This window comes from Panthera leo, chromosome E1 (genome assembly GCF_018350215.1).
Source record: "Panthera leo isolate Ple1 chromosome E1, P.leo_Ple1_pat1.1, whole genome shotgun sequence".
NCBI classification, from domain to species: domain Eukaryota; kingdom Metazoa; phylum Chordata; class Mammalia; order Carnivora; family Felidae; genus Panthera; species Panthera leo.
In genome coordinates, this window is record NC_056692.1 from 55,624,495 (window position 1) to 55,639,017 (window position 14,523).

The window sequence follows — 14,523 nt, forward strand, 5'->3', positions numbered from 1 at the left end:
CCTCTCTCTGCCCCTCCCCTGCTCATATGCGCATGCTTTCTCTCTCAAAAATAAATATTTTTTAAAAAACCTTTTTTAAAAAAGCTAACCACTTAAAAATTGTGTGGGATGTGAGTTATATCTCAGTGAAACTGCTACAAGAAAAAGGGTTTTGTTCTTTTGTAATTTTCTAAATACCTTTAAATGGGAATAGTAAGGAAACGTTGCGATCCACCAACTTTTTTTCTAGAAGTGAGACCAGTCATTAAAACACTCTTTTTTTTTAAAGCTTATTTACTTCTGAGAGAGAGAGCAAGAGAGAGAGTGTGAGTGGGTGAGGGGCAGAGAGAATCCGAAGCAGGCTCCATTCTCTGAGCTGTTAGCTCAGAGCCCGACGCAGGGCTCGAACTCAAGAACCACGAGATCATGATCTGAGCCAAAGTCGGTAGCTTAACCGACTGAGCCACCCAGGGACCCCTACACTTTTTTTTTTTTTTTTATGTTTACTTATTTATTTTGAGAGAGCACGAGCAGGGGAGGAGCAGAGAGGATCCCAAGCAGGCCCCACGTGGAGCCTGACGTAGGGCTTGATTTCACGACTGAGATCACAACCCGATCCAATATCAAAAGTTGGACATTCAACTGACTGAGCCACCCAGGCACCCCATCAGCCCACTTTTTCACATCAATTCCCGTGGAGCTAGATAGAATAAAATCAGAGATAGTACGTTATAGTAGCAATAAAAGTATTTGTAGCTATTGAATAAAATACCATGTAAGCGGTTTCTTTCCAGTTAGACTCTGGTGGACGGAATACATGCCGTGCTCTTTACGTGGGTCAGAAGGAATAATGAGTTCCCATTACAGTCGTCACGATTGTTCACCCAGTACGGGATGAGGGCTTAGTGGTAGTCAGGATTTGGTAGCATTCCTTCTGTCAGCACCCAGGAAGTCCCTAGGCTAAGGACAAGGGTGGTGGCACCCACTTGGTTGTATGATTAAGTTTTCAGGACCAGTTGTTCCATTCAGATCAACTCAGACATTACTCACTGGAGCAGTAGGGCCTCTGGAGCTGTTGGCCCTGATCGTTATAGTTAAAAGGTAATAACTTCTGGCTGTCTTCCCCTTAAGTTGAGAGCTTAACACTTCGTTTGCCCTGTGACCTGCTACAGAGTCATCCCTGAAGAGGTCTTTTTCCTTCTTGGTCTTTGATGTTGGCTTCCCCGGTGGTCGAACCAGAGGCTTCCTAGAAACTGTCATTATCTGCTGCCTCTTAGTCGAGAAGGAGATCAGAAGTTGGGAAGCAGTTATAACTAGGCTTTAGAGTCAGATAGACTTGGGTCTGGGTCCCAGCATTGCCACTTCCTGGGCAAGAAGCTGCTTCGTTGTGCTTTGCCTCGGTTTGGTCATCTGTAAGATGGGAATAATAACATCTGCCTCGTGGGGTTACTGGGAGTTTTGGATAACGTATGTTAGTTTTTAGTGAGTTCTGTTGTTTAGGGTGTGTGAACGAGAATGTCTACTTGGTCCCTCCATCTTGGTTTTGTCATCCTACCTTCTCCCGCGTTCTGCCTCCCATATGTACCCCATAATGCTTTTGAGTGCCGATTAGAAAAAAAAGTTACAGCATGACTCACCCAGGACCAGAGAAGGAAATGGCCCTTGACCATTGCTGGATTGGGAGCCATCCACTCTTCTTGCTGGAAGTTGTAATGTGACCTCTGAACTGCTGAGAATGCTCAAGCCTTCTTAACATTTCACGTTTCCTCGTTCTCGTCCCGATGAATGGCCAAATGGCCTTCTTTAATCAGGCTAGGGTCGCCCTCGCGCAGGTGGGAGACAACAGAATTTCCATGCTGAGGAGAACACCCCCCAGTACACGCTCCCAGCCGGGGTCTGTGGTTCTAAGTGGGGACCTGATATAAGAAGCAGACGCGACTGAGGTTGGGAGAGGGGGAGGGTGCACGCTATGGAAGTAGCTCTTTTGTTGTCCAGACTGAAAGAATTCCAAGCTACGTCCTGTGTCGAGCTGCCTTCCAAAGAAGGCCGGGCTGCATCTTAAGCTGAACACTGCTGGTGGAAAGGGAATCGCTGCAAGTGATCTCCGGCAGAGGGGAACGGCCGTTAGTCTCCCTCTGCCCTCCCCTCCCCTCTTGGCTCCACCGAACTGCCAGCAGGGCCCTCTTGACTGCACTCGCTCCTAGTCACCTGAGGATCAGACTCCCAGCGGCCTCACCCCGCTCCTTGTGGTTCTGCAGCCGGGGCCTGCGCATGCCCGGTCGGCCCGCCTTCGGCCATGCAAGCCCCGGCGTCGTTCTCCCCTCCGGGCCCACATGCCATGGATTACTAACCAAGGTGTGGCTGGGTGCCTCCTTCCCTAGTCAAGATTTATCTTTTTGAAAAATTCTCTGATGCAGAAAGCAAGCTGCCCGCCCTTCCCTTCGGGAACCAGCACTTCCCACCTTCCTTCTGTGTTCTGATCCTTGTCTCCTGAAATACTGCCGTGCAATTTCTGGGTTCGGTGTTCGGTAGAATTTTGCTCATTTGCATTCCTAACTTTGGAGTCAGGTACATTTTTTCTAAGCAGTGCCTGAAAGATACTGGCTTTCCTTTTGGCCCCGTAGATGGTTCATTCCTGTTCCTGCCAATGTGTGGATGGAGACCAGTTTGCATTTCTAATCTCCTGGCTTTCTGATATCTCAGTAACTTTTGCCTTATATCTTAATCTCACACCTCAGTTTGGTGGCTGACCTCTCAAGCAGGATAGTGCTGTTGTGATTTGGTGGCCGTGGTATGTGTCACAAAGACTTCACTTTTCTGCCCCCAGCCTCACAAAGCTGTTTCCCTTTGTCTTGGCTGGCTCCAAATCCTCCCACCCCTGCCCCCAGATAACAACCTGAAGCACAGAGACACTGTTTTTGTGGAAAACCTTTCAGAAAAAAGTGCACCCTGGCCCACCACTGAAGGCTTAATTCAAAGTCTTGATGTGAGGTGACCTCTGTGCCTAAGCACAAGCCTACCCAGACACCCTAGGTGTTAAGAGAGGAACGGAATGGCCCTCTCTGAACATCTTCTGCGACTTTCAACAAACCCAGAATCTTCACGTCTTGACTCAAATGTGAGATTACACTTGGGATAGTCCGATAACAAAGGCTCCCCTTTGGAGATGGCTGCTGGCCAGAGCCTCGCGTTGACATCGAAGTCTGGTTGGTTCCACGTGGCCGAGCGTCGCACCACACAGCACTGTCGGCTTTGTTGAGCTCGATGTTTCAGAAGAAACCGTTCCCTCTTTTCTTCAGTCTCCGAGGCCAGTTCTAGGGCTGGCTTCATTTGTCTGAGCGGGTGCCTCTTTCACCCTTTCCTGTAGAAACTTCTGCTTGGGGAACTGAGTCTTTCCCATCGGTGAGCTGGGGGTGAAGGTGAGTCTGTTGGATCCAAAGTGACCCCGCCAACTTGCGCCCATTTTTCTGATAAATTGAGTGTCTCCATCCCCAGGTAGGCAGTGTGCCGTGGCAGTGACCCAGTCCTGGCCAACAGGATACAGCTAAAGGAAACGTGCTGGCGACCGGCTTTCTCGAAGGCTCCCCTGTGTGTGGTGTGGGGTAAAACAGGGCACGGACGCTGGGCATCCGTGCCATGGAGGGCTATCTCCTTGCAGCGTGGGGCTCGGTGACTTCTGCTGAGCCCGGGGATTACTGACAGCCCTCAGCACGCCCCACCCTTGTCTGTCAAACCACAGTAACTTTTTTCCTGCAGCTTGGAGGTGTTTTGACAAAAGTTCCAGCGTTGCTGCTTTCTCGGCACCTGAGCTGACTCCCACGCGTGTGTCAGTTTGATGCCGTCAGGGGGCTTCCTGGGCCCACTAGTCGTATCTGAAGCCGCAGCGTTGTCCACTCACACTTCATGGGGCTGTGATGACAGCGAAGTGATGTTTCGTTGAAGTACTTAGCGGAACACCCAGGATTTCTCCCCAAGATCGGGTTGTGTTCACATCGTATCCCCAGTGTTTGGCCCGTTGCCTGGTACGTAATAAAGGCTCAATCGATTATTTGTGGAACAAATAAACGGACTAACTCTACAGTAATTCTGTCTTTTGTTTCAGGATTGGGAGCGACAAGCTAGATTTAAGGGTTTTTTAATTCAGTATTGATGCCCCCACCACCTTCTTCCTTCTGCCTGTCATCAGCCTTGTATCACACGTCTGGCCCCTTCTTAGTTCCTGTCCTGCTGCCTCCCTTTCCGACATTGAGTTGCACGTTGGAGCTGACTGGGGCCTAACTGGAGTCTAGGGGGAGAGCACTGCAGCTGAAGGTGACTGTGAAACACCTAACCTGGGCTGAAAAACGGACCACTGGCCACTTAGAAAGGAGAGTATGTCTTTGTACGTGTGTGTGTGTGCGCGCGAGCACGCGCGCACACGCACGTTTCATCAGTGTTTGAGCACCTGTTGTGGGCAGGGCATTAACCTGCAGGTGCTAGGGACACAGTGATAACTAAGACAGTGAGTAAGAGCCCAGAATAGAGCAAGGTCCTCATTGGCCCGGTGCGGGTGGGGCAGATAAAGGCTTCCTTGAGCCGAGGACTGAGGTCTGAATAGGGCTTACTTTCAGCAACAGTGGGGAGGAGGTGTTCCAGGGAGGGCCTTTACCTGGGCCCTGCTCTGGCTCTGTGCTAGGAGGAGAAGGAGGCTGAAAGGGCCTGTTGGGAGTCTCCCAGGGCCTCAGGCCACAGTAAGGAAACTTTTTTTTTTTAAGTTTTATTTATTCTGAGACAGAGAGAGGCAGAGAAAGAGAAGGAGGGAGAGAGGTTCCCAAGCAGGCTCTGCACTCTCAGTGCAGAGCCTGACACGGGGCTCGAACTCGTGAACCATGAGATCATGACCTAACCCGAAATCAAGAGTCAGGCTTAACTGACTGAACCACCCAGGCGCCCCAGTGAGGAGTCATTTTTAAGTGAGATCTCACTAAGACTTAATAACTACTTGGGAAGTGCCAGGTCTGAGAGAAGAGAAGATTTAGAAGGCGTTGTTTTATTAATCTGTCTCCCCAGCTGCCACCTGCTTTTAAGATGTAGGATTACATCATCTATCAGAAAACGTAGTCCGTAGTGTTCTTCCCCCAGCAGCACGGAGAGACTGCCCTCTGCCCTCTGTTCAGAGTACTTCCTCTGTGCCTGATGCTTCCAAAGCTGGGGCAAAAAAAGCAACATTTAGATTTGGCAGAATCCAGCTGCTGGAGGCCACATTGCTATGTCTCCAGTTGGACGCTGGACCTTTGAGCGTGCTTTGTGGGGCTGGCTCGGGAAGGATTGATGAAGTGTTGTTGGCTGTAAATAAACCTCCATTCTCTCTACCAGGATCTGGTACTTCTCTGCTGAGCAAATCCTCCCAGCTCAAATGGCAGCTTATCCCGTGTCATGGAGCCATATTGTTTCTACTTCCTTCCTCTGCTCCAGTCATAGTTTCTGGATGGCTGGACTTTTTTGTATTCTCTGCAGGGGAACCACATTCCAGACTCTACAGTCCCTGAGAACGAGGCCCCTGTTGTGGCTGCTGCGTTCTTACAGGTCTCAGACATAATTGATTAAGGAACCAAAATTGGCAGGTTCAGATCATTGTTCTTCGGGGCCATCCCTGGCCGGTCAAGGCCACTTCATGTCCTGCGCCCTAGGGAGGCTTTAGGCTCAGGTGAAGCCTGGGGAGGCTGGATGGGTGTGGACAGTCGGGAGGTGAGGCCTTGCCTCAGCATTTGTTTCTTTGACCAGCTCAGCCCTCCTTTCGTGCCTTTCCCGTGGTCTCACTTGGCTTCTTCAGAAGCTGTGCATTTTGTTTCATTTTTCTTTTTGTCTTAATTGGACTTGAACTGGAACGCTGAAGTGTTTACCTGGCCTTTTCTCCCAGGAGCTGCTAGGTGAGATGCTTTGTTTTTGCCTGCCTAGTGAACTGGGGGGAAACCTCTCGGCCTGCTGAGTCTGGGGGCCAAGCTCTCCTGTATACAGGTCTGTCCAGGTCTCTGGGCTGTGGGTTCCATGCCTCCCAGCTGACTCAGACTACAGTCTGGTACATAGATCTGGCTGAGTTCATGACTTAAACCAACCATGACTTAAACCAGGGAATATCCACCTGGAGGCCAGAGGGTTGGATTCATACAAGTCAAGACAGGCACCCCCTGTGCGTTCCAAAACACCGCTTTGGGGCAAGAAAAGGAACAGTGGTTTCTTGTTGCTTTTTACTTATATCTTCACTGTTCCCTTCCTGCCTCCTTAAGGGCATAGTGAGAACCTATAGCCAATTTTTTAAAACTGCTGTCTTGAATGGCTGGCAGTTTAATAATGTGGACCTTCCGTCTCTCTCCTTAGCTCTGTCTTAAATGCTTCATCAAATGGTTTTCTTGGCTGGCTGCCAGGGTAACTAGCATGGGTGTTTGGTTCGTTTTGTACTGAATTCCTGGTATCTGAGGCATGTCTGGTAGGAGGGTGCCTCTCTGGGTCTTCATCTCAAGTGTGGACCACCCTTTGCCCTCAGTCCTGTCTTCCCCTGAGGCTGCTTTGATTGGATGAAACTTGCCTCAATGGACAGTTGAGCGTAAATGGTCCTGAAATTTATGCATCTTTGGGGTATTTGACAGCCATCCTCCGTGGTCTCACCCAGACACCCCAACTCTCCTTCCTTGCTGACCTTCCTTCAGCATTGTTTGAAGTCCTGGAATCATCCCCCTTTGAAGAACCCGTGAGACTGTGGCTCCAGGCCCTTTATTGTGGAGCTTAATCAAGCCTCCTTCTCATGCTCAGGGCAAGATGTGGGGTTAAACTGCTTTAGGATCCAGAAGAACCTGGCTTGTTGGCTTTCTTCTTTGGGGGCACCTTTGCACAGTGACATGTGTCCGGGAGCTCAGCAGGCTCACAACCCGGCTTATTTGTGTCTGAGGAAAGAAGAATTATATTCTAAAGCCTAACAAGATGTGGCCACCAGGAGGCACAGATTCCCGTGGTCTCATCGTCTGGGGCCTTAGGAGTCCCACCAGTGTCTGTGACATGGAGGAGGGATCTGAACAACCACAGTTTGCAAAGTCTTTCCGGGAGAACTTTGTGCAGAACTACATGGCTTCCAGTCTGTGGTGGCTCATTTATGTTGTCACTTTATACACTTGATTCTCTTAAGGCCAGAGAATCTTGCACTTGAGTTAGATCGACGGTTCATAGGTTGGCACTTTGTTTGGAGGGATCATGGGGCTGAATTCCACTGCGGGGAGGGGCTTGTCCCTGGGGATGTGGAGTCTGGGATTGAGTAAGAGCCCATAGCTCCGTGGGGCTCCAGGTGCACTCTGGACACACCCCATCCGTGTATGTGTGTGCATGCGCACATGCGTGTTGTAACATTAAAAAAGCAAAAGACTAGACTAGTTAGCAAGTTGAAACCCACCGTCAACTTTATTCCTTTTTATATTTGTGTAAAATGATCGATTTGAGGAATGAGGAACTAAGCCAAAAAAGGAAAGTCTGAGAGATGAAGGGATACCTCCCCGCTGGTGACTTTGCTCCATCTTTGGTTTTCTCCCTGAGACCTGACTCAGCAGCCTCAGCTCAGCCAGGCAAGAACCTTGTGAAACGTGGGAATCCCCGTCCCTCCCGTTGCTGGGGGCACAAGCTTTAGGAGGCCGCAGTGGCTGACAGCCTTTCACCCTGCCCCAGGAGCCTTCGGGTAAACAAGTATTTTCCTCTTACAAGAGACACTTCGTGTTTGGTGACTAACTTCCTGTGCCTCTGGAGTAGCCCCAGTAGCATTCCCACGTGGATATCGTGGATATCGTGCCTCCTTCCTCGGCCGGGCTGGCTGAGGGGCTGGCGCCCTGCGGTGCTTTGGGAAGGAGCCCCCAGGGAGCCTTTGAATAGTTAACGGTCAGTCCTTGGATGACCAGCCAACTGGCCACGGAGGGGAGGTAGGATGTACCCAATTGATGTTTTCCCACAATTAGTACCCAGAAAGCTGTCCCCTAGAGGGAAAATTTAAGGACCTTTTACAGCCCCACGTTTTGTTGCCGCCACACTCTTTTAACATTGGTTCCTCCGGAGTCACTGCTACAAAGGGATTGTTGTGGGGCCCCTGGAGACGGGCACTCTCTGTAGAGCAGCTGATTGATGACCAACCTGAATTCGGCGTGGCAGTCTTCCAGGCGGCCTCCCAACCCTTCTGTTCCCTAGCTCAGGCCTGCCTCCTCTTTGCCCACCTGACTGGCAGGGGGCGAGTAGCTGGAGGAGACAGGTTGCTAAGCAGCCTGGCCTGGACGCTATGCCTGTTTCGGTCGAATGAATAGCTGCAGTGTTCAGAAGAGCGAGGGAGTTTGGGCCTTTCCCAGAATCAGGAGGGACTTTTTGGGGAAGGGGGCTAAGAACTACCATTCTTAGCACAGAGCCATTGCATGGGAGGGCTTCTGGCATCTTCCTTTCTGAAATGTTAACTTGCTGTAACATTTCTTCCCGGAAGTAAAGTACCCAGAGCCCTGCTGCTGACTCCATGTGCCCATTTTGTTCCAGAGTCGTTACTGTCTTAGACACCTCCTCCCCCACCAACCAAAGAGAAAAGAAATGAGGTCCAGTAGCTTCCCCCGAGCGCAGTTTCTGCCACTGTGATCATTAGCATATCGTGCACTTGAGGCCCCTGATCTGAGCGTGTGTGAGGGGCCAGGTTTCCCCAGAGACGGGGAAGACAGGTATGTTGTTGCCGTTGGACATTTGGGGCAGTGGAATCAAGGGTCGGCCTTCCTCCCCACCCTGCCCAGGCTTGTTGCAGAGGCTGGGACCTTCGCCTTCTCCAGGGTGATCAGGTTTAAATGAAGCACTTACTCTGAGCAGTGAAATACAGAGCAAGTCCAGCAAAATGTCTGATAAGAAACCTTTGCTCTTAAGTTTCTGCACTCGGCCAGCACTGAAGGACCTGTAGAAGTGGGCGTTGCAGGGCGGAAGTTTGCACTAAGGATCAGAGAACGCTTTTCTTTGGAGAGATACAAAGCCATTGTAAAGAGCCAAGAGGTGAGCCAAGAGAGGAGCTGCCTCCGTGCTAGGGCCTTTCTGGGGGCCTGGTTCAGTCGCTTGTTAAAGGCACAGTACATGCCTGCTCCAGGGTTCCACCAGCTGGCCCGTTACGATAAAGTCTCTCTTTTTTCCTTAGACTGAAAGTAAGAAAAATCTCTTGGGAGCAGATAGTCTTTTGTGCTTTTAGTCTTGGGATTCTCATGTTACAAAGTTGCCACCTCTTGCTTCCTCAGTACTGGGTAGGGGTGGCAGTGTTCTGGGATGGCTGACCAGGCCCCAGGGGAGACGGCGGGCAGGGTCCAGGTGTACAGGTGACGAAGGCTGGCATTGGCTCTCCTTGGCATTGGGGGATATTGGTCCCCACTGGGGGCCGCGGAGGAGAGCCTGAAGCAGGCATCCAGAGCATCTTGGCTGCTCTCATAAAGGGGGAATAGGAGGTTCAGGGGTCCCAGAAGGCCGCCAAAGCATCGGCTCACTCTTAGGTTCTTTGTGTTGCTTTTACCTTTTCTCCTCCCTTAAAATCCTGAGTGGTTTCAGTGAAGAAAGTAACTGTGTGGGTCAGGAGCCCCGGGCTTACCTCCTTGTATTTATTTCTCTTCTGCAGGATAACCCAGAAGTAGAAAAGCGAGATCCTCAGGAATTAGTTGGTGAGTACCCCAGGGGGAGGCTCGGAGGCGGATTTCTGAGCCTTGCCCGGAGCAAACTGGCTTCCAGCCATGCAGGGCCTACCCCTGCATGGGGCTCCTCTCTGCTTCAGCCAAGGCAGCCGTTCTGCTGAGAGCCTGGTCTCTTCGTGTGCTCTCTCAGGGCCTTTGACATTTCCTAAGATGTCTGAGTAAGACGCCCAGGGAACAATTCTTCTTTGAAAATCATATTCATGGTGCATTTCACTGGGCTGTGGTCAGTTGCCAATGTTTTCAAGATGGATTTAGGGCCCCTTTCAGCTGGGAGCTCGTTCCAGTTGTGCCCTAGGCTTGTCCTCTGTCCTTGTACGCCCCCTCCCCGCTTTGCTGGCATATTCATGTACTCAAGAAGCAAATATGTGGCCTCTGCTGGCACTTTGCTCTGTCCCCAGGAGGGAACATGCCTCGTAGCCCCACAGTCCAAGACCCTTTTGGCTTGTGGGCCAGGGCAGTTCTGTTTCCGAAAAGTGGCATCCCAGTCCCTATGCTAACTCTGGTCTCTTAATCCTTTTTTAGAAAGTACCTCGACTCTGTCAGTTTGGTCACGGACTTTGTAACAGCTCTGCCACAGCCTGTCCAAACGTCATGGAGAGGGCGACCCTCCCCTCCCTCCATGTGGTTAACTGTGACCATCTCTCCCTGCCTGCTCTGTTAATCTTCACAGAGCAGGGGTTCTGCTTCAAAGGCAGCCTACGGAACCTTCCCCTGTGCTTCCAGATGGAGGCTTTGTGGCCTGCAGGCCCTCGAGCCCATCCTTTTTTTGGACAGGATCCTCTCACGGGATATGGGAGGTGGAAACCTGTCCTGTGTTCCTAACTAAAAGGATGAAAATTACCCCATTACATTTGTTCTCTGAGCAAGGATTGGGTAGGAAGGAACCCTCAATAAGCAGCCTCAACCCTCAGCAGGATTCTGCCTTTAGCCCTGAGTGTTGTGTGTGATGAACACAGTAGGAGTCTTTCAAATCCTATAAAACCCAGAATTTTCCTAGACCTCAGAGTTCACTGCTTAGAAAATGGCCGTGTAGGGGACGTGCCAGCTGGCTTTGCAAACAGAGGAAGCAGAGCACAGTCTCCTCCCAGTGGGTAATGCACAGGGGCATGTATGGATCGGAGCCTCAGTCTCCTGTTCCTTCCTGGCCTTACCAGTCCCTGCTGTAAACTACCAAGAAATGGGGGCTAGGGGGCTGTGGGGTCAGAGCAGCCGGGAGCCCAATGCAGCAGTGAGCTCTGCCCACAGTGCTCGGCAGTCAGTGGAACTGGGGGGCACGTCAGCCACCTCCGCCCCAACTTCCACCTTTTCTCTCCTTGCCGTTTTGTGAAAATAGTTTTGTTGAGGTGTAGCTTACATAGGGTGAGGTTTGCCAATTTTTAGGGTGCCATTTGATCAACTTTGACAGATCCGTGTAGTCACCTATAAACTATCAACTCTAACACCTATAAACTGTAAAACACTTCTGTACAGGGGTGCCTGGGCAGCTCAGTCTGTTGAGCATCCAACTTTGACTCAGGCCATGATCTTGCTGTTTGTGAGTTCAAGCCCCACATCGGGCTCTGTGCTGACAGCTCAAAGCCTGGAGCCTGCTTCAGATTCTGTGTCTCCCTCTCTTCTCTGCCCCTCCCCCTTGTGCATGCTCGCTCACGCGCTCTCTCTCTCTCTCTCTCAAAAATAAACATTAAGGGGCGCCTGGGTGGCTCAGTCAGTTAAGCGTCCGACTTCGGCTCAGGTCATGATCTCACAGTTCGTGAGTTCGAGCCCCGTGTCGGGCTCTGTGCTGACAGCTCAGAGCCTGAAGCCTCCTTCAGCTTCTGTGCCTCCCTCTCTCTCTGCCCCTCCCCTGCTCATGCTCTGTCTCTCTCTGTCTCAAAAATAAATAAACATTAAAAAAAATTTTTTTTAAATAAATAAACATTAAAAGAATTTTTTAAGATCCACTTCTTTGTAAAGTTTTTTTTTTTTTTAATATTTGTTTTTGAGAGGGAAGAGTGCATGAGAGCAAGGGAGGGGCAGAGAGAAGGACAAAGGATCTGAAGCAGCTCTGCACTGACAGCAGAGAGCCCAATGTGGGGCTCGAACCCACGAACTAGAAGATCATGACCTAAACTGAAGTTGGACTCTTAACCAACTGAGCCACCCAGAAGCCCCATGAAACACTTCTGTCACTCCAGGGACGCCTGGCTGGATTGGTCAGTGGAGCGTATGACCCTTGATCTCCGAGTCATGACTTCAAGTCCCACACTGGGCCTAGAGCTTACTTAAAAATTCATTGACTAATTACTGTTTAAAACAATTAATTTCCTTCGCTCCAAAATGTTCCTTATACCTCTCCTCACAGACGATTTCCTCCCTGGGCCTCTGGCAAGCAGTGTTGTACCTTCTTCACTACAGTTTTGCCTTTTTTAGAATTTCATAAAGAGCAGGATTTCTCAGCCTTAGCACTATTGACCTTTTGGACTGGATAATTCCTTGTTGTGGGGGCCTGGCCTGTGTTTTACACGGTGTTTTAGCATCCTCGGCCTTCTGGATGCCAGTGGCACTCCCCTCCCTCTGCCACATGTGACAAGGAAAAACGTTTCTAGACGTTGCCTCATGTCCCCTTGGGGACTGGGGGGAACGTAATTGCCCCCAGTTGAGAACCACTGACAGAAATGAAAGTGCCATCTTACTTTTTGTCTGGCTTCCTTCGCTTCCCATATGGTTTTGAGATCCTTCTGTGTGATTGAGCGTATCCGTGATTTCGTTTTATCGCTGAATACATTATTTTCTTGTAGGATTTACCGCCACAATTTAATCTGTGCACCACAGTAGGTATTGGAGCCTCATAGTCTCGTTTGCTCCTACTGTTTCTCACTCAGGAGGTAGTCGTTGAGGTCTGCCTGAACTCAGCTCCTTTTGTTAATAAAACGCCTCTGGAGATAGGACTCTCGGGTTGCTCCCCTGGTATGGGAAGCATTTTCCTATATGTAGGTGGCTCCAGGTTTTATTTTCTTTTTTGCAATTAAAAACAAATTTTTATGTGTTTTATTTTCTATTTGAGAGAGACAGAGCACGAGCAGGGAAGGGGCAGAGAGACAGAGACAGAATCCGAAGCAGGCTCCAGGCTCCGAGCTGGTGAGCACAGAGTTCGATTCAGGGCTCGAACTCAAGAGCAGTGAGATCATGACCTGAGCCGAAGTCAGACGCTTAACTGACTGAGGCACCCAGGCACCCCTTTATTTTTTTTATTATTATTTTTTTTTAAGTGTATTTATCTATTTTGAGAGAGAGAGTGAGCAGGGGAGGGACAGAGAGAGGGAGAGAGAATCCCAAGCAAGCTGTGTGCCATCAGCCCAGAGCCCGATGCAAGGCTCAAACTCGCGAACCGTGAGATCATGACCTGAGCCGAAACCAAGAGTCGGACACTTAACTGACTGAACCACCAAGGGGCCCCTAGGTGGCCCCCGTTTAATGGAGCGAATGAAAGCAGAGCAGCTGACTCGGGTTCCTCCGACACTGTGGCCGCTTGACAGCACTGAGCACACGCGGCCAGTCTGTCCCCTCCAGGCAGCCAACGGATGCCCCCTCGTCATGCCTGGAACTGTGGCCTGAGGCGGTAATCCAGTCGGCTTCTCCGTGTCTCTGGTGAACTAGAGCGCACTCCGCTGCCTCCTCCCCTCCCCACAGTACCCCCCAGGCACTGCTTCTCTCCCCACCATTACGTAAGCCCAGCCGACTAGCTGGTCCTGCTCAGATTCGTACCTGGCCGTCACGGATACCATGACCGTTTTTGGCTTGGACGTGCACGGGGTGAGTCACCGAGGTAGACTTCTCAGATCCTGAGTACGGCTGCCCTTCTAGAATGCCCCCAGTAGACCCCAAGGGCAGCCACAGTACTGGGAGCTGCCCCCAAGGGCCTGGGCACCTTTCTCCATGGATTTCCTGGGAGGATGGTTTGAGGCCTTGTGGCCGCCCACATCACCATATGTGTGTGGGGTTGATGTCGTCTACTTTAGATCATTCTGGGACTTAGGAAAGAGTCGCTGAAGGATGGCTCCTGAAATCAGTGAAGGAAGCTGTGGGAAAACTTTTATCTAATTCTCTGACTATATCCCTTCACTTGCCAGTTACTGCGGAGGAGTTCTTTTGTTCTAACCGGGGAGCTCAGGAGGGGCCCTGTCACACTATATACTGTTTGAGTCCTAGTGTGGTTGGGTTGCTGTGGCAACAGTGTCACACCCTGTTTTTCCAAAAGGCTTTCCTGGCAAATGCCAAAGGGCATTCTTTGTCTCTCCATCACATGCACACATACATCCTCCACCCCTTCTTGTGCCCAAAGCCTGCCCAGGCCCTCCTTGCTTCTGCCGTCCGGAAATAACGAGGGCCAGCTCACCCCAGCTCATTCCACTCTGAGCTGGCCTCTGCAGCCTGCGTGAGCCTCAGGCTGAGACGGAGGGAGAAGCCAGGACGAGACTTGAACTCTAGCCAGATAATGGGCGCCACCATCGCACGTAGGCCCCTGGCGGAACCGCTCCTAGGCTGCACTGGTGTCCCGGGTCCACAGCAGGACATGTCGCCCCGTGTCGGTCCTTGGGCCTTCACCCAAAATGGCACGCCTAGCGCTCTGTTCTCCGGGCACGTCCAGTGAGAACCCACTGCCGGCCGTGGGAGTCTGCACGCGTAGCGCGTTATGAGACTCCGCCCCAGCCTCGGTGCAGGGTGTTTCGCAGCAGTTGAGACTGGCAAAGCCCGTGGAGCCATACCCTCGGCCCTTCTCGGCACTGAGTTCTTCGTAGTAACAGCACAACTCAGTGGAGATCAGAGCACCTTATCTGCTAAGAAAACATTAACCCGG

The 14,523-nt window shown here is 51.0% G+C and overlaps 1 protein-coding gene across 3 annotated transcripts in view; it reads left to right on the forward strand.

The window, feature by feature from the left end:
- LOC122206044 (SAP30 binding protein) overlaps positions 1-14,523 on the forward strand; it is a 37,040-nt gene that overhangs the window by 13,688 nt on the left and 8,829 nt on the right. For 2 of the 3 annotated variants that reach the window (XM_042914790.1, XM_042914791.1), the window contains one exon: positions 9,614-9,656. In XM_042914790.1, coding sequence (XP_042770724.1) covers positions 9,614-9,656 — 43 coding nt within the window. Of the gene's footprint in view, positions 1-8,883; positions 9,007-9,613; positions 9,657-14,523 lie in introns of all 3 variants that reach the window. The other variant, XM_042914789.1, reaches the window with a different exon arrangement.